Source organism: Paramisgurnus dabryanus, chromosome 16 (assembly GCF_030506205.2).
Source record: "Paramisgurnus dabryanus chromosome 16, PD_genome_1.1, whole genome shotgun sequence".
In the NCBI taxonomy this organism is placed as follows: Eukaryota; Metazoa; Chordata; class Actinopteri; order Cypriniformes; family Cobitidae; genus Paramisgurnus; species Paramisgurnus dabryanus.
This window is the reverse complement of record NC_133352.1, coordinates 33,526,224-33,552,433: the sequence shown is the minus strand read 5'-3', so window position 1 is coordinate 33,552,433 and position 26,210 is coordinate 33,526,224. Positions and strand designations below refer to the sequence as shown.

Genomic DNA, 26,210 nt, shown 5'->3' with positions numbered 1-26,210 from the left:
TTTTTTTGGGCCATTTTGCCTTTTTTTTATTGATAGACAGTAGATTTTTTTAGAGACGACAGGAAAGTAGAGGGTGGAGAGAGGGGTATGGGATCGGCAAAGGACCTCGAGCCGGGATTCGAACTCGGGTCGCCGGAAGTGCGTTTGCACCATATGTCGGAACGCTGCCCACTACACCATCGGCTCCGACAGCTCTTTTAACATTATTTTGATTATCAATTACCAGTTTAATGTTTTTGAAAATAGCATCTGATCATCCTTTGAACGAGACATATTATTCTGTTTAGAGCCCTTTCATGTTTATTTAATTATTTTAGATTTGTCAGGAAATGTTGGACAGCCTCTAATGAATATGAAACAAGACAGGAGAACGCACAAGCAATACATTTAAGCAGTGGTTCTCAAACTGGGGGCCCTGAGATGGTGCCATGGGGGTCCAGGTTTTTATTAAATAAATTAATTTATTATAAATTCAATTTCAGAAAAAAATTAAAACTACACTGAATAACTTAATGTTTTGTTAAATTTTAATTTTACAATGTTTTATATCATACATTTTCTTTGGGGGGCCACAAAAGGATGCACTCTATACAAGAGGGCCGCACGCTGAAAAAGTTTGAGAACCATTTCATTTAGATATTGAGTTTTGTATTGTAAAATTTGTATTGCAGAATGATCTAAAAAATACTGTAGTGATAGATTTAGTCACAAAGCAGGAACACACAACCATAAGCAACTGATATGAAATCACTTTATTATCCGTGTGTGGTGATTCCATTTGGCAGGAATGTTACAGTCTAAAATCTGTCTATAACAGATGCATGCAGTGAGGCCAACAGGTGAAGCGCTCGGTAAACACTGAGGACACACAGAAATATCACTTACAACCTCACGTACAGTGCACATCATATGCATGCATACAATTCATCAACAAAGAGAGAGGAAGGTGGGTGAGAGAATTTACAGTAACTTTAAAAAAATACACCAAATTAGAAACATATTTTTCCAAAATACAACCACCAGGAGACTTACAGAAAGATTACAGACGAAAAATTACAACGAGATAAGTTCTCTTTTCAACACATAGGAAACCGCATAGGACGATGCAATAGGACAACAGACACATACATTCAGATAACAACAATGGGATATTTCATCACGTTACTGTGTTAGGCAGTATCATCTTATAGCATCTGAGAGAGAGAGAGTTACATTGAGTGAATGCATGTTAAATGTTGATCAGGAATTGAGTTTTAAAAGTGGATTACATAGCGGTTCTCCAGCATCAAAATATTACAATGATGATGTCATGTTTTTCATTACATAGGTACAGCTTTGAAACAAAATACATTTGCTGAGTAGGTGAAACCATTTGTATTCAATTAAACAAAGCATAGCATTTAAACTATGGAATTAAAGTCTGTGTAAAGTCATTAAACAGTTTTTCTCCATTTCTGAGTTTAGGATTTTTTGGGGCGGGATTAAAATCTTGACTTGATGACACACTGGAGCCACCGAGCAAGCCCCCCCAACACGACGAGACGCGAGCATCCATTCAGGACGTAAAGGTAATTCAAAGTTGAGAGAGGTGGAGCTTTCCCACGAGTGGGTGGGGTTTCAGCCCTGATTGGCATTTTTTATTTAATTGGCATTTTTATTATGCAAATTTGTCTGGGTAGTTAATAACACATTTTATGCGTTGTGACAAACTGAGAACATGTTTAGTATCAGACTTTACACAGACTTCAAAGGGATAGTTCAACCAAAAATGAAAATGTTCAATACAAAAGAAGATATTTTGCGAAATGATGGTTGACAGAAAAAATATTATGGAAGTCAATGGGTGCTGTCAACTGCATTGTTACCATTATTTATCAAAATAACTTCATACATTTTCATGTTTGGGTGAACTATCCCTTTAAGACATTTCTTAGAGCATTCACAAAACCTAAACCCCACTAGAACAGAGATAAACACAGTCAGTCATGTAAAAATAAATACAATACCTTAACAAAAGAGAAATAATGGTAAAATAACAATAAAATGCAATCTTACCAATCCTCTTTGGTTTAATAAAACATAAGCAATGGTGGTATGGGTGACATCATGGACTTCAGGCAGTTTTTAAACATTAGTGCAGCCAATGAAAATTCATCATATCGGCGAGGACTTTTAATTCTTACTAAAAATCATTTAAATGCATTCTTTGTGCTCCAAAATGACCTCTACTGTATATAATATAAAGTACACATTAATCTGGTGGATCAGTGGTGGATTTTAAACATTGTTTTTATTCTTACAATTGTATTTGAACAAAGGTCACATGTATTTAGTTAAAAATAATATTTTAATGTATCAGCTAAATCTCATATATCCAAAAGTGGTACAAGTTGTTGTCAAATGAACACAGAAATAGTAACTACAGTGGCAGTAAGTTTCAGGAAGATGCTAATTCAGTTTTTCATAAATGAAGCATCTTTGCAACTGGCTAGTCTGTTTAGCTTTAAAAGGACACGGTTTGAATTTGCAAGCACATTCATTTAACAAACATGAATAAATATTGAACATCTTGTTGCTTGTGGTATGTAGTTGGCAGGACAGATAGCTACACTATGACATCACTTTGACTATGTGCTATAAAACTCTTTTAAAAATTATTTTTTTACGTTTTTTTTACAGAATACAGTTTTATCACTCATATTCGCATGAAATAATGTCTGAATATTAACCAATAAATTATTTAGGACCAGCATGGACCCGATGGAATGTCTGGAATATCAGGAATATCAGGAATGTTCAAAGCTATACACTGGCAGCAATACCCAATTAGCATTTTCTGAATAGTAAAATGTGCCTATTTTTGACATTTTAACATTTACACATACACCATGATCTGCCACTAACACAAACTTTTATGATGAGCTTGTGATCTACGCAAACAGTGATGTGTGTTGTGGTCATTTACAGTAGCTGGACCATACTCACAGCTTAAGCCATACTTATTCAAGTACGCCATGACTTTTAATCTTAGAAAAAAAGAGACATTTGTATTCCGATTCTTCCAAATCTGATTTTCTCATTAATGAGGAACTCAGACCCGCTGTTTTCCTTCTTATCAGTTCGAAACAACAAAAACAGCGCCGTACGTGAACTACATTAGCAACAAGCAAGCTTAATAAGTAGAGCTGTCGATCAATATTTTGTTAGTTAACGCATCAACGCATACGCTTACAAGAAAACTTTCATTTCACTTGCACAAAAAACATCACTTGGGTTAACTTTGAAAGCTCTAGATAAATATATCGCTAAGCAGCAACACGTTCCCGCTTCAAAAAAAAAAAGAGAGAGAGAGAGAGCCCGTCTCTATTTAGGGACGCAGTGACCCACGCTGACCTTATAATAAATAATACAAAAATCGGCAACATCATCCTCCACTCCGTTTACTAAGCTCATTTCGTCGACTGAAACTAGGAAGACAACATCGCGTTTGCACACAAACATTCTCAAGCAAATAAGCTGAATATATATATATATACTCATGAAGATTGTCTGTTATTGCTGATCTGGGTTCAGTTGCCCATATTCAACCAACCGACACAGGACATCTTCATTCCGAAACAAATATTGCACCATTGTCACTGTCTGTTTACGTAACGTTTGCTCACAAACGCATTGTGAGTGCTAACGTAAATAAATGTAGACACTAAATACTTCGATTTATCGTACAGCAATGAAAGCAATGAAGATATTAATATATAGCCCTATTGATCCAATTGTGGTTGTATGTCACCCATAACATTCTGCATTACTGCAAAAGCACAAGGAAGTCAATTTGTAGTAACACCAAGCTTTGCTGTTTTACTCGATCTGGTTAACATATATATCTGATTCCATATTAATCAATCAAATTCAGACGTTCACAGTCTGGTATGTACAGTATGATGTATAATGAGGGACATGTCTATTTATAGTTTGTAGGAAGAACAGAGACGTGTATGGACCAACACCAAACAAAATCCAAAACAAGTTATTGCCTTAAATTTCAATGCATTTTACCTAAAATGTTGAATGAAATGGGATACAGTGTACTGCAAAATGAAATATTGTAGCATGCTTAAAAAAATAAAACAATCAGCTATAATGTGTAAACTTACGTTCTCTTCCATATTACAGTCTGTAGTCAAATGTTACAATTCATGATGGCTGAAATTGTGTACTAGGTCACTAAACAGATGTCAAATAAAACTTTATAAAGACTATTTTATAGGTAAAGCACATGGAGCAACAATCAAAATGTGAGCTGGAGAAATCTCTCCATGATAAAGTTATGGCTTTTAGTCAGTGTTTATTTTTATATACGTATATATCTATATAGATATATATCAATTTATGTATATATTTATCTGTATTCACATACAGTTCTTTTTTCATTGGCTATTTACAAAGAAAATAAATGAAGCATGGAGGATATATTTGCTCTAAGGTCTGGACTCATTTGATTTGTCTTTCAACAGAGAAACAATGTAAGCATGCATATGTAACATTTCTAGTGCACACACTTCTTCAAAATTTGTATAAAAAAATGTCACATATGTTTCAACCTCTCAGTTAAAGACAGATGTTGGCACGCGGATCGAGTCCAGAGATCTTAGAACAAATACGAGAAAGGGGAAATAGAAAGTGGATTTCATGACAATGCTTTCGTTACGACGAATCAAAACTGTTACTTTTTATTAAACATATCTTGAAGTGGGCCTGGCAGGAACTTCATGACTGTATCCACAATGCTTTCCTCTTCCTCTTCTTCATCGCCACACCCGGCAGGGATTGCTTTCTTGGGACGGGTCAAACTGCCCTCGGACGCCTGCTCCATAGCTGCCTGGGCCTCGGCCTCTTTCTCTTCCTTCTTCTTGATACCATACTGAAAGATAAAACAGCATCATGTCAGTCTATCGATTTCCCCCATCTCCAAATCTTTTTGCTCCTGCCAGATGAAAATCATGTCTGATGCTTAGAAAACTAAAAGCAGCCTTTATCTTAACCAACTCCATCATTTAGGACACAATGCAATCTGTTCAACTACAGTAAACTTTTATTCCTAACAGGCTTGTTGTCATTCCTTTCCAATTTAATATGGCATTCACCCTGACTGTGGTCTGTATTCCTTTGTTTAGTGTACAGATGGATGAGCATGAGAGGATTTAACCTTCAATACCTTCAATTCTAGATTGTCTCGTAACCTGGATGTTCATTTGGGGACTGTTTAAATTGGATGGTGCTGACTGTGTACCTCCAGTTCAAGTTTGGCACCCGGCCACCTGGCAAGTCAATTGATTATTTGGTTCTGACAGTAAGCTTAATGATTTGCAGATCAAAGACACTTTCTCATTTGCAAATAAATGTGCTCATTTAAAACATTGTTCCGGATATTGGCAAAGAAATCCACTTCATTAGAGAAGTGCTTTGATGAAAAATGGTCCGTTTGTTCCGTGTTTCACCCCCCAAAGGGTCTGAAGCTAAAATAACAGTCCATTATTGGTTTTTTTTTGCTTGTTCTGTTCAACCTCCTTGGATTCATACTGCACAGTAAAGATTCATCTACAGAATTAAGTAGAAAGGTGCTCACATCATATTTCATGTTTCATATATATGATTTTATAAATGCAGGTAGGTGATTCTCGCGAAATTAGACTTTTGATTAAAAAAAAGTAAATGCAAAGTAAGAGTATCAAAATAATAATAAAATCTCTTCAAATACTATTTTGCACATGATTTCAAATGACATCATACAAACCAATTTTGTTGTTTTTTCCACATTTAAGGGGAACATTTTCATTACTGCAACGTGTCCATGACTGGATTGGGTTCTTTGACATGGAAATATTTATAATTAAAAAATCTAAAAAAATAAAAAGCTTCAGTGCATGATATACTATAAACATTTACATCATTTACATCATTGGTAAATGTAGAGATATATAATAAGAAGTATAAATGTGTCCAAGACCAATTTTCTCATCCTCCGCAACAATTTTCAATCATTGTTAAGCCCTCAAAGAACTAACATTTAAAAAAAATTGTTGGAAGGGACATAATTGACTGTGACACTCAAGATGGCTACCAGGTAAGCAGTTTTTATTTTTTCTCTCCAGATAAAAGTTGAAATTTAGTTTGTCATAGTACCTAGACAACTTTTTAGTTCTCATTACCGAAACATGAGTCTGTAAATGCATATATTTAATGTAATATCATGTTGTGGTAATGCTGATTTTTGATAATGATAATCTAAAAACATCTAAATAATTCTATAGGAAATATTTATTATTAAATCCTCTAAAAAATAATGGTTATAGTAAGTTCAGACCTTAATCTTATATGTACAAAAAAAAAATGGCTTCAAGCGTTTAAAAAAAAAATTCTGATGCTGGGCACCTTCTAAATCTGGATTTTGTGAGAATCACCCATTTGTGTCCAAAGTGGTGTCTATTCTGTTACTACCAAACTCTGTTAACAAGATTATCATTATTGTTAATCATAAATATTTTAATATCATTACAAGTAGGCTCCAAGTGTTTTCTTGTTTCGTGGATAGCATGTATGCCCACTAATGATGCGGAGGGTCCCGTGGGTTGCGTAAAGAATTGTCACTTATTTGCGGGGCAAGTTGGGGCGGGTCATTAAAAACAAAAACCCAATTATGTTTAAAGCTATCTCACTAGAATTTGTACATATTTTAAAAGTTGGCTAATTCGTATTGATTCATACGACCACATTCGTTTGATTTGCCTTGACCCCTGTGACGTTGGGGTTAGGTGCGGGGTTAAGGGTTGGGTTTTGTTGTTGTTGTTTTCATGAGAATCGTACGTTTATGAACGATTAACTTTTTATGAATTCATACAATTTAATCAACTTACGAATTCTTGTGAGATCAGGCTGGTATGTGGCATACAATTCACTATAGCTTATATTAAAGGGGCTGAATGTAAGTTATTACTTAAAAAAATCTTTAAGATAGAGTTTTCATTTGTATATTTATGAGGCAACCATAATGTAATAGAAAGAATGACACCTTGAGTGTCCTCCACGGTTATCTCTATCAGCCTGTATGCTCTTTTCTGTGTGGAGAAGTCGGGTCCGAATTGGCGCGAAATTCAAAATGTGACGTCATGCGTGTGCTCGTCTACCTGGGCGTTCCATATAGACGCGTACGGCAGTCATTATTAAACAACGGCAATCGCTAGCATGTTTCAAATGGACTCTGTAGACGGAAAGAAGCGACCAACTTCCAGCACAATCCAGACACTCACGGAAACTCCTCATAAGTTTAAAAAAAATCCTTATCTAGTGCCAAAATAGTGCGTGACCGGCGTCGGGGAAAAGACAATAGTAAACATCGGATTGGCATTTGATTCTTGGAGGGAGCTCCGGTCAGCGCTGGGTATGAAAACAGACCTTGAGCAGGTTTCCTTTTTACTGCAAAGGTAAGACATAGTTACAGGGCATATGTAATATATTATGTTATTGTTTTTATGGTGTAATGCTAACGATAGCATGTAGCACAGGACCGTTTCAAAAGTTACTTTCTTACATGAATTATCTTTATTCAGAGCACGAGTGCATTTAGATTGTGAGTGTCTGGAGTGTGTTTTACAGTGTCCTGTTACAAAACTTTTAGAAGTAGACTTCTGTTGAAAATATAAAGTAGCACTGCAACATTTTGCTAAAATATGGTCTGTCAAACAATAACCTTACAGTACTGTAACTTTTCTTACATTTGTAAACATGCTGGTGAATCTCAATGAGCTGTCTGTGGTTGCTACGGCAACTCTGGTTGTTGTGGTCGTGCTCGTACGAGTGTGCCCACCGAGAACGAGCATGAGACTGGCTGCAGTTTCTATAACGGCCACTGGTGTCAGTAACGGTTAGAAATTTCTCAACTTACGGAGAGCCCCTTTAAATATTTGGTAATATATATTTTCATATTTTATTAGGTTCTTTAATGAGGTAGTATCTTGCGTAATGTCCTTAACCCTTGTGCATCAATTAAAAAAAGTTACACATAGGTTCATAGGGGACAAAATGTCCATGTCCAAAAAGTGTCATAAAAATATTATAGATTTATTTATTTTTTTCCACTTTCACTGATGCCATTTTTTAACCAGCATCAGCTCTAATCACAATGACCAAACATTCATTAATTTTCAGAATTTTAACCCTTTAAATGCTGGTTTGTTTACATAATGCCACTGCTGTTTTTTTATGAAAAAAGAAAAATTTTAATTATTTTCAATTTACTAAATGCTAAGCAGATTTTTTTTCTTTGATTATTACAGCCTTGGATATGATTAACAACAACACTAATTTTTATGCATTCATATTTTTTATGCAGTATTAGATTTAAAAAAAGTTACCTCTCAGGTCCATAAAGGACAAAAATGTCCATGTCAAAAAAGTGTCATAAAAATATTATTTTATATTATTTTTTCCACTTTCACCGATGCCATTTTTTTTAACCAGCATCAGCTCTAATCACAATGACCAAACATTCATTAATTTTCAGAATTTTAACCCTTCAAATGCTGGTTTCTTTACACAATGCCACTGTTGTTTTTTGTTTTCATTTTTAATGGGTTTCAATGGGGACATTTTTGTCCAAAAGGTCCTGAGAGGAAGTATTTTGTGTACCTAGTAGAAAATAGATTTTTTTAAAGGAAATGAAGGTGAAATATTAAAATTCCAATAAAAATACACACCTGTGACAAATTTTATGCAGTTAGCATTAACGCAGGCAAAGTTATCAAAAAAAAAAAAAAACTGAAAAAGCCAAAAATGTCCTCAAGGATGCACAAGGGTTAAACCTTTTAGGCGCCAAGCAGCTCCTGCCACCAGCAGCCACAACAACAAAACAAACAAGGAAATAAAAATGAAGATTGAAGATGAGGTGCGGGGAAATTAAGGTCAAGAATTTACATCATTAAAAAGAAAAACAAGGTCAAGCTGCTAAATCTAATGTAGAGGTATTTATAGTTCTTCTGTACAGATGGATACAAACGCTGCTTTGTAAATGTTGAAAATGTTTATCATCATCCTTTCTTGTTATTAATATGACCATGCTGGTTTCTATGGTTCATACGCATATGTTTTTGTCAGTTTACATGGCAATGTAATGGCTGTTTCCAAGCACTTTTAGGTTGAAATAAAGCCCTTTTTTTCGCTTACATTGCAACGCGTATGTCTATTTTAATGGTTGCGGGTTGTAAAAAATAGATACAGTTGTGTCGGGCAGGCTGGGCCAGGCCAAATAATTTCATAAATGCAGGACCCACGATTTGGAAAAAACCTTGACCTGCCTTTTTGTCATTGCAGATTGCACCCAACACCTTCAGTAAGCCCCTTTCCACCACAAGAACATTATGACCCCTTTTATTTGGACACAACCTTTTCTGTGGACACTTTAATGATTATAAACTTTTATGTTTCTTCAATGAATGTATTGTATGTCATTACCTCGCCTCACCATTTTGGGACACTTATCTGCCTTGATACTGAGACATACAGTTCGTTATTTGGATGTCTTTCTAATAAATAAATAAAATAATGGATAATTTCTACCCCCGATAAACTAATTACTCTCATAATCACCAGCTGACCCTCCAACCAAAGATTTTCTGTCCACTGGGAACGTCATTTTTGTCACTTATGTACTTATGGCATCTTATTAACACAGCTTAGTGTGGGAAATACTTATACGGTTTGCTTGAAGAGAGTGCTTGGCAAACCCTGAAGTTCAGCTGGCGAGACATAAGGACTTTTCTCAGTATTTCAGTCACGTATTTTTACTGAATGCAGGGATTTTTTCCTTAATCCTTGTGGTAAATTAGACTCGTGGGGTGAAGGCTTATGGGAAAAGACAGGCTTTCTTTAACCTCCCATCCCCTCAACAAGGCTTTGCATAAAAATGTAGCTGCTTTACTCAAACTGAAGAGATCATCCACCATTTTGTGAAGTCATGCATACAATCTCTGAGACTGAGAGTAAATTATCATGATGAACTTATAAATGACAAGTCTGTACTGGAGATTTTTTATTTTATATTTAAGCAATTATATTTATGTCCATCATAGTTTCATTCAAGAGGAACATTTTGGGATGTTCATAAATTAAATTGTATTTTCTTCTTATTTCAGATGTTTGCAGGCTTGATGGTTTTAAGTGCATTGCAAAATATTGTGGCGTTGTTTAAATATATATCCTTAAAACTAGTGATGCACCGATACCGATACTGGTATCGGGTATCGGCCTCGATACCACATTTTTTAAAGTACTCGTACTCGTTAAAAGTCCCCGATACCTGAAATGTCTATGTTTGAGCGGCGTGTAAGGGGTTAATGCCTCTTGTGATGTCCAAAGAGGCCGAGTTTACAACAAACTGGAAAACTAGTCATTTGTTTTTGTTTTTTTTAATTATATGACTAAAGCTGTTACCTGTAAATTTAAATCATTTTTTTTTTTATTAAGTACTTGGTATCGGTATCGGCAAGTACTGAAATGCAAGTACTCGTACTCGTACTCGTATTCCAAAAAACTGGTATCGGTGCATCCCTACTTAAAACTGTGATGCAAACTTAATACATAATAGTTAAGTTTTTGTAGCTCTCTATTATGTATTATCAAGCAAAGAAGCAAGCATATGTCGGTATCAGTGTAGTGACTCAAGTCAGTCTGTTTCTCCACAGTCTCTAAGCTTGACAGTGCTGGACTGCTGCTATATTTTTCCAGTTCCTCTGGTTCACAGCATGATCCCTCAGGGGCCTATCCTTCCCACTGCACAACATAACACTCAACTGCAACTCTCCACAATGTAATGTGCAGTCTACCTCTAAAAAGTCCAACAAGTAAAGAAAAAAAAAACATATCCACATGATTTAAACTCTGTCTTACGTTTTGTATTCATTCGAAAATGAAAATTCTGTCTCATACTCACCCTCATGTTGTTACAAACCTGTATAAATTTCTTGAAAGCTGAACACAAAGGAAGATACAGTATATGCAATCAAGGAAACAGAAGCATCATTGGCTTCTACAGTATACAACATTGCTCAAAATATCTTCCTTTGTGTTCAACAGAACAGAAATTTATACAGCTTTGAAAACTTCTTAAAGGGATAGTTTGGCCAAACATGATATTAAAACCCATGATTTACTCACCCGGAAGCCATCCGAGATGCATATATCCATTATTTTTCAGACAAACACATTTTCAGTTATTTTAGAACATTTCTTAGATCTTTCAGTTAATTAAATGTAAATTTATGGCGTCCAGGTCCTTCAAGTCCCATAAGTGTGCATCCATCCTTCACAAAATAATCCAAACGGCTCCACGATGATTAACAAAGGCCTTCTGAGGGTAATCCGTGCCGTTTTGTTGTAGAAATATCCACATTTAAAACTTTATAAACGAAAATAACTAGCTTCCGATAATGCCGCCATCTTAGTCTTCTTACTTATTTTCATTTATAAAGTTTTAAATAAAGATATTTCTACAACAACGCCACACGGATTACCCTCAGAAGACCTTTTTTATCATCCTGGAGCCGTTTGGATTTCTTTGGGGAAGAATATATGCAAATTTTTTTGTTTTCAAGGAGCTGGACCTCGTAACTTTACTGTTTAGCAGCTGGAAGACATAAAACATTTTCTAAAATAACTGAAAATGTGTTTGTCTGAAAAAAGATGGACATATGCATCTCGGACGGCTTTGGGTGAGTAAATCATGGGTTAAATATAATTTTTGGCCGAACTATTCCTTTAAATGATGGAAAGAGGGGCTGTTTCTCAATTCCAAGAACCCAAAGAACGGACTTGCGTTCTTGTGGAGATCGGTCTTGCCAGGCAACCTTCGGAGAACGAACTCAGAAGGTCGTGAGAACACAGATGCACTTGTGAGAATTGAGATGTAAGCGATCTTCCTGTTGGTCACCTGACCTCTGCCATTGTTTTACCGCAATGACTTTTTCTGCACTTGATGCATCCTCGATATCAAGAACACATCTGGATTTTTCATGCGTCCTCTGTACTTGCGTTCTTGAGAATTGGAATTGAACTTAGATGGTTAATGATGACGTAGAGCGAGAACACGAGGACGCAAGATCACTGAAGAACGCATATTGAGAAACAGCCATTGTCATTTTTGGGTGAACTATCCCTTTAAATCACTATCCACCTTTTCCTTGGAATACTGCCGCATGTGTGAAACTTCTGGCGGAAGTAAAAGTAGTACTGCAGCGTTAAGGGTGACTCACGTCTTTTGCACGCTCAGGTTCGTTATTTCAAATGTAAAACAGTAGCGGGCATGGCTTCCATAGTAGGAAAAATAATATGGAAGTTAATGGTGCTCAAAATATTGTCCTTTGTTTTCGGCAGAACAAAGAAAGATATACAGCTTTGTAACAACTTGAGAGTGAGTAAATGATGACAAAATTTTTATTTTTGGGTGAACTATTCCTTTAAGTTTACATTGAACCTCTAAAATGAAAACACTTTATATGTGCCAGTGTGAAATTCAGTAGTCCATGCTAAAAAAAAGCCATTTGCATTCAATAATCATTGATGGTTAAAAATAAATATTCGCTGTGATATTGTAAACACCAGTGTCAGTCTACATGTGCACTAGAGTCATTATTCTGAATGATTATTTCATGCAATGTTCACCTTGTCCCTGATGCCCTGTCGAATCGATTCTCTCTCTGCTTCCATTTTTGCATACTTTGCCTTTCTCTCTTCTTCCTGTTGCCTGAGGGCTTCCTGTCTTTCTTCCTCCTTCCTCTCAGCATCAGGGTCCTTTTCCTCCTCGCCCCCCAGCATTTTGCCCATGTCTTTGGTCGCCCCTTTGAGAGAAAGAAAGAAATGAGAACAGGAAATCACTCAACAGAGTCCACGAACTACAAGAAAGACTCCATTTTAAGGACGACCTCTAACACAAGGTCGATCAGTCTGTCATCCAGCTTCTTTTATTAATACCCTCAATGGTGACTGCTCTCTTTGTGAGTGGGATAGAAGTAGGACAGGCACCATGATGGGGACAATGGGTCAGAACATTACCACAAAGGAGCTCCATTAGGGCCATGAGAATCGAGGGGTTTTGAAAGCACATAATAAGATCTGATTGTACCAGCAGCTCCTTTTCATCAATCTAGTCGCTTGTTAACATTCCAATTTGTGAATATGTATCTATTACTGTATTGATGGAACATGTTCTGATGTTTGCATGTGGTTAATGAAGGTATATGTACTCCAAGGTAAAGGGCAAGTGCTCAAAATAAAGGTCAGAAAAGGTCAGAAAATGTCCTAAAGGTAATAAAAGACAGGTAGCCATTTTGTATTTGTAAAATGCATTAGCTAAAATGAACCAACGAGCAATGTAGTTTTTCAATATGGGTAAAAATTATTGTTTTTTATTCCAAAAATCATTAGGATGTTAATTAACTCATTTCTCGCCTGCCATTTTTTGAAAAGTTGCCCGCCAACATTTTTTGCGATTTTCACCGTCCTTATTCACCATAGTCAAAAATGTACCCTTATGACTGTTTTTGTGATTCTGGGTCAAATATTAACAATAAATAAATGCTGTAGAAATCAGTGGCGGCCGATGACTTCTTTTTTCAAGGGCGCTCGATGCGAAGTTCGTCACAACATATATGTAGCCATCGTTTGTGTGGTTTGTCATTTCAAAATATGTGTTTGGCGCGTCGAGTGAACCTGTGTGCATCACGTGTCTTGTCAAAACAAGTGCCTGCTGCAGACGCATCTAAAGGGTTTACGTTAAAAGAGATGCTCACGTTAGCCAGATACTCGCATAATCTCATGCGTAATCGGAGTTTACTGTTAAGTAAGTGTCTTGCGTGTATTTTGTGAACGTGAGCGTCTCTTCTATCATAAACGGTTTTGACGCGTGTGCAGCAGGCACTTATTTTGACAAAACACTTGATGCACATGGTTCACATGACGCAACAAACACCTATTTTGAAAATACAAGCAAAACACATGACACTCCGAACACTTATTTTGAATTAGCGGCCCTCGGAAGAGCAGTCACGAGTCGCCACTGGTAGAAATACTGTTCATTGTTAGTTACATAGTCTTTAAAATAAAAGTAGCTACGTTATTAAACTGATAATATGTTTTTGACACATTTTAAACATTACAATACTCCCATAACCTTTGTGTCTGCCATCGTATGGTTGTACAGAAGTTATTGAAGTTCATGCAATATGCATTCATTTCACGTAGGTTTGTGCTGGGAGGCAGAACAGCATGTAAATGCATGAAGGGTTCTGTTTTCAGTCCAAGAGTTTTGTTCCTCTCGGATCAGCAGTTGAGGGCGGCACAATGCCATCAACACCCACCAGTCCATGAGGCCTGCGTTCAACCTGCATGACACACTGTATCACATTTCCCACCCTCTAGAAATTGATTTTAATGAGGGCTGGGACTCTCCGACAGCAGAGATGTATCGACTTTCACCATTTCACATTTCAATTTTTTACAAGCCTGGGATATTTGTTCTCGTCGTATTTGCATGAGCATTGGACACTAAACAGGTTTTCTCCTCAGGAGAGGGGTTGAGAGAATATAGCCATCTGCTTCCCATTGTGCACCATTAAGGCTGACACAACTTTATGGTTGCTGCTTGCAGTCAGCTTTTTAATGTGTTTATTGGAAGCAGCTACAAGAACAAAATAATATCATACTATACATCTCTAAACTTTACAGTCCAGAAGCATCGCAACAACTGGTCGGTCATGCAGGTACGCCTGTACAATATCATGAAAATCAGACCTTTTCTGTATGACCATGCAGCTTCTAGTCCAAGCTCTTGACATATCAAGACTGGACTACCGCAATGCCCTATTGGCTGGCCTAACTGGTAGTGTGACCAAGCCCATACAGTAGATGTTGCCTATGTTGTTCACCTTTATAGCTACAGACTCTAGTCCTACAGTACTTGTAAACATGGCTTTGTAAACTGCACTTTATTTTTGTTTATTGACTAAATGTTAAATGCCCTCCCATTTTAAGTTGCTTTGGATACAAGTGTCTGCTGCTGTAGATAAATAAATGTAAAACCCAACCAAAATATCATGTTTTAGTTACCGTAGATATTTTCCCAGCAAGCAATAGCCATCATTTCACCGCCTAGGTTACCTATAGATCAGATATAGTCTGGCTAACTAACTTGCTTCCAGCCAAAATAAACTCGAATTTGGTAAGTAGAATTTGGTTATAAGTAGTTTATCAAAAATATTTCTGATATTCCATTATTTAAGCGGTCAACAGTGATCACAACAGTGATGCTTGTGTAATTTAATTTAATTTAATTTAATTTAATTTAATTTAATTTAATTTAATTTAATTTAATTTAATTTAATTTAATTTAATTTAATTTAATTTAATTTTTAAAATAATATATTTTTTGGGGGGGGGGGGGCTTGATTATATGTCTATTACAACAGTGATGCTTGGTTTATTTAAATTTATTTAATTATATTTTATTTTATTTTATTTATAAATAATATATCTATATATATATATATCTATATATATATTTTTTTGGGGGGGGGTGATTATATGTCTATTTCAAAGTTCAAAAGTGATGCTTGGTTTATTTTATTTTATTTGAATAATATAAATAATAAATAATAATATTAAATAATATATATTTTTTTTGGGGGGGAATGATTATATGTCTATTAAGCAAAGTCAACACTGATTACAGTGATGCTTGGTTTATTTTTTTATTTACTTATTTATTTATTTATTTTTTCTTTTATTTTATTAATATTTTTTTTTTTTCGGGAGGGGAATGATTATATGTCTATTAAGCAAAGTCAACACTGATTACAACAGTGATGCTTGGTTTATTTTATTTTATTTATTTATTTATTTATTTTTTATTTTATTTATATATATTTTTTTTTTTTCGGGAGGGGAATGATTATATGTCTATTAAGCAAAGTCAAAACTGATTACATAAGTGATGCTTATTTTATTTTATTTTATTTTATTTTTATTTTTAAAATAATATTATTTGGGGGGGCATGACTATTCATCTATTAAATTTTCACTGACAGCTCAAATTTAGCTTCATTTTAGCCTAGACGTCTGGGCTGTGTTTGGATGGATATTAGACATCTTTTAACGTGAAAATTGCTTGTTGGGTTCACGTTAAAAGGTAAAATATGTTGCAAATGACATTTTATGTTGACTTTGGATTTTGCTGCATACTGAGGGATTGTAACAGTTTCAACCATAAATAGGTGAATACGAGTCAATATAAGATGGTCTGGTTTAAACAAGGAAGACCTATAAATGAAAATATAGAAGAATATAAGATTTTCCCAGATTTCTGAATGTTGACTTAGGATTAGCCTGTGAGGATCGCAATTGAGAAGTACCCACTGAGGCATCCCTTGAAAAGATTAGCTGACATAACTGAAATTTTGCTGAAACTGAGAGTTTTTGTAGCGAGCTGTCGTTCTGAATTACCAGACGTTTGGAGCGTGGAGAATATCCCTGCACTGAATAACTTTAGCAAACTTAAGATTTGAAATGAGAATAGCTGGTGTGTGTTCTCCAAGAATATATTTAGCTAGAGGAACTTCTGACAGATACAAATAGTGCTGCGCTGAAAATACATTTTGTGCCGTTGAAACGTTTCACATGGCATCTGCATTTATGAATAAAGTTATGAATGATATTTGAGGTTTGTCTGAGCAAAATTACCTTTTATAATAACATACAGTATGTGACTAACCAAAGAAATTTATGAGTTTTTACATTTTTACTTCATAGTGCATTTTCTATATTTCTGCAAGAGGATTGTTAAAGAAAATGTAGGACGAGACTTCATTGTACAATATCCATTAGGACAGATGTTTTCAAGCTGTGGGTCAAGACCCACTTGTGGGTCACACGGTGGGATAAGGTGGGTCATGCAAAGACGTTTGGCTAAAATATTTTTGATATGATATACCAAGTTATTTTGATACAGCAAATAAACTTACATTTCAATGACAAGGACAATAAAAAGACTTAATTATAACCAAGAAAATTTGTATTTCCCGAGGTGCAACCCTCGATCTCTCTGATGAAGCCAATACGGAAGTGATTTAAACTGCAATTCATTGACTGGCCGCTGGAGGCTGGCACCAAAAGGGAGTCAATTCCCATAGACCCTCATGTAAAAAGTACACAACTCGTTAAATATATTTTTGTGAGATCATGCTGAACCTGCATGTTTTGGAAACTGGAGTACATGGAGCAAACTCCACACAGAAGGCCACGTGACCTAGCCGGGGCTCGAACCATGGACCTACAATGCTACCCACTTAGCCACTACTGCACCACCCAACTTGGATAGAAAACATGTAGTTAAAGATTTTTGATTTTTAGACAAAAAGTTTTTGGGGAAGCATCATTAGGGTTTAGGGTACAGAGTTATGGTAGAAAAGCAAGACTGTGGCCTACCCAAAGAAAATGACTAAAATGAAAACTCTTTGAAAAGTGTATAACTGCATTAACTCCTCCTGCAGTCCAATTAATTTGAACCAATTTTCCTGCTTTCTCTTCAAGCGAAGTTTTGTATGATCACAAGCAAACACTGTTGCTTCGCTCTCACATTTGAACTCTAGTGTTTGTCATTGTCTGTTTTTAATTAGAGCTGTTTTCGCTTGCATGGCATCGGCTCTCGTCTCGGTTTCTCTGCAGCATGCACTGTTAATCTGCGCTCCTGAGGCTAATTAGCTCATCTGATCGTGACAAAGTCGTTGTGCCGCCGTGTGAGACAGCAGCGCTCTGAAAACTCGGTGCTGTGTAGCGATAGCTACTGTTCAGCCACTCGTGCAGACCACAACGGAGTCCCTGAAGTAGATCTCTTCATACGCTTGCATAGCCAGATATTTGAATAAAGAGCAAAAACTCTGGTCAAGAGCCGGGCCCTCAAGAGACAGTTTCAATTATTTTTATTTCTAAAGCACTTATCACAATGTGCATTGTTGCAAAGCATCCTCACAGAAAACATTTTAGGACAAAAACAGAAAAACTATGTAAAAGGACTGAATGGTTTGACTGATATTTAAACTGATCAAACAAAGTTTGAGGAGCAGATTGACCTGGATTAGATGACAAAATCTTTTAAATAAAAACTCAACATGTTATGCACAGAAAAATAGAAATATAAATAAAAATATAAAAATGTGTAAAGACAAAATCGGCATTATCTAACTTTAAGCTGATTTGGCTGTAGATATATTGATGCAGGCTAAATGCTTTTGTGCATGCAAAGTTTATTTTATAATTTTGAATGTTTCCCGGGGGTTGAACAGATGATGCTGGCATTGGCAGTGCCATGCTTTACCAGTTGAGCTACAAAATGCTACTTTAACTAAATTGGTAAAGTAAAGTTGGCTATGTTACACTTAAAGTTGTAGAGATCCGGGTATGTGGAGGTCATACACACTGAGGACTTTGAGAAGGGTGAACGAGTTCCCTGTGGTGCCCATGCACATGCAAAAAGCTCAAGGACTCTGTGTTCCTTTTTTGCTCCATCTGTCTTTACCTCGCACCTGCCAGCCCCCCACCCCCCCCACCCCGACCCATGAGACATTAACCTCCACCAACAGAAGACATGAGACAACATTTCACAAACACCATCAATAACATAATAGCACATGGCAAACAGAATATGGAAACCATTCACTGTCCATTTGTTCATACAGTAATCTCGTTTTTCATCAGTCATAGTGGAATTTTGATTTTTGTTGTGGCTTCACCTTCATGGTCCAACCTCACACCCTTGTTGTTATCACACAGTGGGATGCTTCAAAAGCCCAACAGAGTCAGAAAGTTAAGAGTTTTCAGTGGAGAATCAACCTATGCTTGCTTATGAGGCACGACACTCTTGGGTATGATTCGGTCCGGTTAAGTATAATACTGTATGAGCGCGATCGTATACGTATCTGGACCGAACTGTACCCGATTGTCCCCACTCCCACCAATGGTCTGCACTTACACTTCACTTTATGATCTGTTCACAGACAAGTCAGAGTCAAGACCGAGTCTAGAGCGGGTTGAGTCTGAGTCAAGATCAAGTCTAGAGCGGGTTGAGTCCGAGTCAAGACCGAGACCAGAGAAGGTAGAGTCCGAGTCAAGACCTAGTCTAGAGTGGGTTGAGTCCGAGTCAAGACCGAGACCAGAGATGGTAGAGTCCGAGTCAAGACCGAGACCAGAGAAGGTAGAGTCCGAGTCAAGACCTAGTCTAGAGTGGGTTGAGTCCGAGTCAAGACCGAGACCAGAGAAGGTAGAGTCCGAGTCAAGACCTAGTCTAGAGTGGGTTGAGTCCGAGTCAAGACCGAGACCAGAGAAGGTAGAGTCCGAGTCAAGACCTAGTCTAGAGTGGGTTGAGTCCGAGTCAAGACCGAGACCAGAGAAGGTCGAGTCCGAGTCAAGACTGAGTCTAGAGCGGGTTGAGTCTGAGTCAAGACCGAGACCAGAGAAGGTAGAGTCCGAGTCAAGACCTAGTCTAGAGTGGGTTGAGTCCGAGTCAAGACCGAGACCAGAGATGGTAGAGTCCGAGTCAAGACCGAGACCAGAGAAGGTAGAGTCCGAGTCAAGACCTAGTCTAGAGTGGGTTGAGTCCGAGTCAAGACCGAGACCAGAGATGGTAGAGTCCGAGTCAAGACCGAGACCAGAGAAGGTAGAGTCCGAGTCAAGACCTAGTCTAGAGTGGGTTGAGTCCGAGTCAAGACCGAGACCAGAGAAGGTAGAGTCCGAGTCAAGACCTAGTCTAGAGTGGGTTGAGTCCGAGTCAAGACCGAGACCAGAGAAGGTAGAGTCCGAGTCAAGACCTAGTCTAGAGTGGGTTGAGTCCGAGTCAAGACCGAGACCAGAGAAGGTCGAGTCCGAGTCAAGACTGAGTCTAGAGCGGGTTGAGTCCGAGTCAAGACTGAGTCTAGAGCGGGTTGAGTCCGAGTCAAGACCGAGACCAGAGAAGGTAGAGTCCGAGTCAAGACCTAGTCTAGAGTGGGTTGAGTCCGAGTCAAGACCGAGACCAGAGATGGTAGAGTCCGAGTCAAGACCGAGACCAGAGAAGGTAGAGTCCGAGTCAAGACCTAGTCTAGAGTGGGTTGAGTCCGAGTCAAGACCGAGACCAGAGAAGGTAGAGTCCGAGTCAAGACCTAGTCTAGAGTGGGTTGAGTCCGAGTCAAGACCGAGACCAGAGAAGGTAGAGTCCGAGTCAAGACCTAGTCTAGAGTGGGTTGAGTCCGAGTCAAGACCGAGACCAGAGAAGGTCGAGTCCGAGTCAAGACTGAGTCTAGAGCGGGTTGAGTCTGAGTCAAGACCGAGACCAGAGAAGGTGGAGTCTGAGTCAAGACCTAGTCTAGAGTGGGTTGAGTCCGAGTCAAGATCGAGACCAGAGAAGGTCGAGTCCGAGTCAAGACTGAGTCTAGAGCGGGTTGAGTCCGAGTCAAGACCGAGACCAGAGATAGTAGAGTCCGAGTCAAGACCTAGTCTAGAGTGGGTTGAGTCCGAGTCAAGACCGAGACCAGAGAAGGTCGAGTCCGAGTCAAGACTGAGTCTAGAGCGGGTTGAGTTCGAGTCAAGACCGAGACCAGAGAAGGTCGAGTCCGAGTCAAGACTGAGTCTAGAGCGGGTTGAGTCCGAGTCAAGACCGAGACCAGAGAAGGTCGAGTCAGAGTCAAGACCGAGTCTAGAGAGGGTCGAGTCCGAGTCAAAACCGAGTCTAGAGCGGGTTGAGTCTGAGTCAAGATCGAGTCTAGAGCGGGTCTGAGAAAAGACTTAAGGTCAAAGTCTGTGCTATGGCATTTCTGATCTCAAATGTATTCAAGTACGAGTTGAGACCAAGTCAAAATGCTCATGAGTCCATGACAAGACCAAGACCATTAAAATATGGTCTTGAGACCGAGTCCAAGACCGAGTCTCGAGTACTACAACACTGGATCACAACCTTTGCGTGGGAACTGACGTACGCACATTTCCAGTCCCGCTTCCAGCGCGCTTTATAAATGAGACCCCTGGTGCGCATCCGGCCTGACGTCGCCTGCGGTCAATTATATTATTAAAAGATGTGATTGTTTTAAAACTGGAACATATTTGAAACACAAATATTTGAAATATATATAGAACAGAAAGATTTAAATCCCATTATCAACTAAATATGTGTTTATTCTTTGACTGTTCAGGTTCATATGTATTCTTGTAATGTTTCTCTTATTTACTGTATACAGTATTAATGAATCCTAGGAGCAGTGAACAGTATACTTCATCAGGATGATATGTTAGTGTCTTTCTGTCAAGGTCAAAAAAATAAAAAAAATTGTGTGCAAAAGCCTGGAGCCAAAAATGAAGGATATGGCAAGCCTTTAATGAGAAGAGGGTGGGGGTGGTATATCTCCTAAATCTCCCAAGTGTAGGTAGTAGAAGGTGTCAGGAGTTCTATCACGAAGGCTTTTATCACCCATTCTCCACCATTATCTTCCTGAAACACCACACCAAGAGCTGGCATATGGGACTGATTGTGTCTGTCTGGGCTGATCCATCACTGGTCTGGGACGTTTTCCCTTAAAGACCACCATCTATCTGCTTCATGCAGGAGTTTTGCAGCCCACCACCCATCATGACTTGGTGTCATTCACCGAACTGAAAACTCTTGAGATTCAAAAGCAAAGCTAAAAGTTTATTTAGTTCTTTTGGAAATAACAATGCACAAGATGCTTTTCCACCAAAATTGTTGATATTTAAAGGTTGTGTGTGTGTTTTAAACACCTTCTTTGTATTAGCTTATGCAAAGATAGTCAGTAAGCTATTTAATGGTTGATTCCTCTAACACCCAGGATGTCCCAGGATGTCCTTCGAAAAGAGTAGGGGTGTGCCCCGGCATCCTGGCCAAACTTTCCCATTGCCCTACTAATCATCCCTCATACTAATTGGCTATATCACTCAGCCTCCTCTCCACTAATAAGCTGGTGTGTGGTGGGCGTTCTGGCGCAATATGGCTGCCGTCGCATCATCCAGGTGGATGCTGCACATTGGTGGTGGTTGAGGAGATTCCCCCATTCATATAAGCGCTTTGAGTACTGAGAAAAGCGCTATATAAATGTAAGGAATTATTATTATTATTATTAACACTGCATTGTGTCCGTAAAAGAAAAGCAAAATGTAGTTGATATATGGCTTAACGTAGACAATCCTGCTGCATTTGCTGTTGACGTTGTTCAATTTTAATTATTGTCAGCTATAACGAAGTGGCAGTAGAATGGCTTTTGGGGATCAATTTCCGCTGGATATTTAATCTTCAGATGAAGCGCTCAGAGACGATACTTTGTCTCTGTAATGAAGTTCTGATCACTGGAGCTTATGTTATTCTAACTTGAAGATACGTTTGAGGGACTGTGCTGAGCTGTGTAATAAAATTGAGTGTAGTAACCTTGCATGCCAATTATCCAGAAGCTCAATGACACACTCTACGTGGTATACCACACCAGGGAATATTTCAAAGCCGGAGTAACTTATTTTAAAGTCATAGGGTTAAAAATAGTCACAGATCTGATATGCTTTTCTGTTCAGATGGAGGATGGAAGATGAGCGAGATGAAGAAGTAAAATTAACATACTAGAGTCTGAAGGTCTTGAAAGTCACAACAAAAGACTTTATATCTGTTTCTCTCATGAGGAGTTGTAAAAATAGAGCTCACGCTTTGATGTTTAAATGTAAATTTAACACCTAAAAGCATTCTTTGAACTCCCAGACTTTGCAAATGTTAAAGAAAGATTTTCACTTTCAATTGTAAATTATAAGAAAACGCCCACATTCGTGTTTACTTAAATACAAAGGAAATAATGTTGCCTTGGATACGCCAAATGCATGTGGAGCTGTTTAATTACGCCATTGCTTTTATGTTACCATGATTTGTGACCTTGAGTATTTTCATATATTTTTTATAACAAGCAAGCTGTGCTCCTGAATTTGCTTTTGACTTTGGTATATGTGCTCCTGTATAGATTGTGTTAGCCGCACGAAAATTCTTCGAACCCACGTAACACAGATGCTGATAAAGCTATTTGACGAGAAACTAACTAAAGAAAGGAAGATGCACTTTTATGCCAATACTTTATTAACACAAAACCATAAATAAAGGCATTTTATTTTGTCTGAAATGTTCTTTGGGGAACCGTCATCCCCTTTTGAACATTATTTTTAAGAGTGTTTAAGAGTTTTATATGTGAAAAATGTGTAATGAAATGAAAAATGAACATTTATATGACGTAATTGACGTCATCTTCTACACTGTAAAACCTAAAAGTTAACTCACCTCAAACCATTTAAGTAAACGGGTTGCATTAGTTTTAAAACACATACATTTGAGTACTGTGAACTTAAACAAATTGAGTCATATGCAGTTATGCACTTATATTTAAGTTCACACTACTTAAATATAAGTGCATAATTGCACATGACTCAAGTTCACAGTACTTAAATTTGTGTGTTTTAAAACTTAAATGGTCTAATGCAACTGGTTTACTTAAATGGTTTGAGTTAAGTTAACTGTTAGGTTTTAAGCTTTTTAAACAAATACTAATATGATAGCTTACTCACTGTAATTAAAGCATCTAACTTATAATTTTAAGAAACCCATGTAAATGAACTATAATGAGATAAGGCTGTTTTGATTTGCATATCAGGTGCAGCTGCACATGCCCCTAATTGTGGATTCGGCACCCAATTAAAAAGGCTTCGGTGGCAGGGTCATCGAGACCGAGTCTGTTATTGACACCTATTGGAACATATTTACGCATTAGCATTCAGCTAATCGGGATTTAAACTCCGTAACAAATTACACGCTTCACGTTGGCATTGTTTAGTCTCATAATTGTCTTGTCTTGCACAATTAAGACTTTTCTTTAGACCGACTAATTAGTATTAATCCTATTAAGTCTGAAGGGTTGAAGTAAACTTTACTTTCACACTTCTTATTTCTGCCAATGGTAACGCTATAACAAGCCTTCTTTTCAAAAAATTGCAAAGCCAAAACTAGAACTATCAAAACAACAATTTTTTGTGCTGTGCCCTGAAAGTCACTCATTAACTATTGTGTGAGTCTACAGTACGTGTGTGTATTTATCTTTCGTGTGATAACCTGACACACTGTGAAAATACGTTCACACTTTCAAATTAACACATACCTATTCATCACACTTCAACTTTCCCTTTACCTAGTGAGCACCCGACTCTATCTAACAAGATGATATTTTAGAGTAGCTTTAAAGGGATAGTTCACCCAAAATGAAAATTCTGTCATCATGTTGTTGTTACCTGTATACATTTCTTTGTTCTCATGAACACAAAGGAAGATATTTGCAATGAAGCAGGAAACAGAAGCACCATTGACTTCCATAGTAGGAAGAAATTACTACTGTGGAAGTCGATAATCTTAAAAATGGTTTGGTTGCAAACATTCCTCAAAATATTTTTCTTTGTGTTCTGAACAAAGAAATGTGTACATGTTTGTAACAACATGAGGGGGAGAAAATAACGACAGAATTTTCATTTTTGGGTGAACTATGCCTTTAAATGTTTTCTTTTTTACATTTAAAGTGTCCTAGAGCTGCCCAATGACACACACTGTAGATCAATTCAACAAACTCAACATAAAACTATGAAGTTACTTAGTGTATGTACTATTTTTTTTTTGTTCTTTTTTGCTTTATACTTTTTATACTTCTGATGAGTGTAGTTTCATTGCTCAAATATTAACACATTAGACTTTGTTGTTTTATTTACACCAAGTAACTTTCTCTCTGATGTTCATCGTAAAATTCCTTTGCATGAACAAAAATGAAAACCAGCAAGATAGGGCATTATGATAAATGGACTTAAAGGGATAGGTCACTTAAAATATAAAGCTATTATTATTTACTCACTCTCATGTCGTTTGGACCCCCAATTTTAATAAGTGTTGTTTTTTTGTTCTGTGGTTATTATGGGAGTGGATAGTGACCACCTTGTTCACCACCCAGTCCCATAGTAACCAGAAAAGCCTTTAGGCTTCAAAATGGCCCAAAACTGTTAAATAATTCCACCTGACTTTTTATATATTTTAAGTGTCATTTGTAGAGTTCAGATGCAAAAGCCGCTTAAATGCCACTTTTGACAAAAATAATATAATTATTATTTTTTTTAATGCTCTAGACAAATATTTCTGCGTCAAATCCACTTAATTCCACATTCAAAAATGTTTAGTTTTTAGGCACAATCCATTAAGAGTCTGCAAAGAAAACCCTTATAAGTTGACTGAACTTGATTGATTGACTTTGTTTCAATTAACTTAATTCTATGCATGCTTATCGATCGGCCACAGATCCCTATTGGTCGATAACGCCATAAATTTCATTAATTGATCTTTCGATTTACTTTTGTCATTATAGGGGTCATGAATGCACCCACGATTTGAGAGCATTTTTAAGCAGTGCAAGCATTTTTACAACCCGTTGCTCATGTGCGACCTGCACATTTGGATTTCTATTTCTGCCTTTACATAGATATTATGTATATTTTCTATGAAGGCGCGCACCGGTCCTAACAGGACGAGGGGTCTTCACATCCCCATCAAACAGCATATACAATATAATCGCTGACATTGCATCTTCATGCCGAATGTTTTTTTGTTTGCATGCGTTTAACAGTTTTGTTGTACTTTATAAGAATAAGTGTATATTTAATGAATACAGTGAAGACTGTGACGTGTTTTATTAACAGACATGAGCCTTCTTAAAGCATATTAAATTGCTCTGTGTAAAATGAATACACTGAAAAAAAACCGATTCATTCAATTTACTCAGTTTTTTTTTAAGGTAAGAGGTCGCAATCAATTTATTTAAGTTACATTTAAACAAAAATTAGACAAAAACAAAACAAAAACGTTTGTTTAAATGTAGCTTAAATAAAATAAATAAATAAATTGATTGCAACCACTTACCTTAAAATAATTAAGTAAATCGAATGAATCATTTTTTTTTTCAGTGTAATTATTGTGTTTTTATATGATTCTCAATTAAAACAATAATATACCTGATTTTTTGCAAATAATATTACAAATAGGGCTGGGCAAAAAATCGTTTATTCGTTTTTTAAAA

General features: G+C 37.1%; 1 protein-coding gene across 1 annotated transcript in view; it reads right to left on the bottom strand.

Annotated features, from left to right (window-relative positions):
- Positions 1-737: 737 nt before the first annotated feature.
- The window catches only part of cplx1 (complexin 1), a 57,521-nt gene continuing 32,048 nt past the window's right edge, over positions 738-26,210 (bottom strand). Inside the window, exons 3-4 of the mRNA XM_065241842.2 lie at positions 12,712-12,887; positions 738-4,921 (exon numbers count right to left, since the gene is read on the bottom strand). Of these exons, the coding sequence (XP_065097914.1) occupies positions 4,724-4,921; positions 12,712-12,887 (374 nt within the window). The 3' untranslated portion in view covers positions 738-4,723. The remainder of the gene's footprint in view (positions 4,922-12,711; positions 12,888-26,210) is intronic.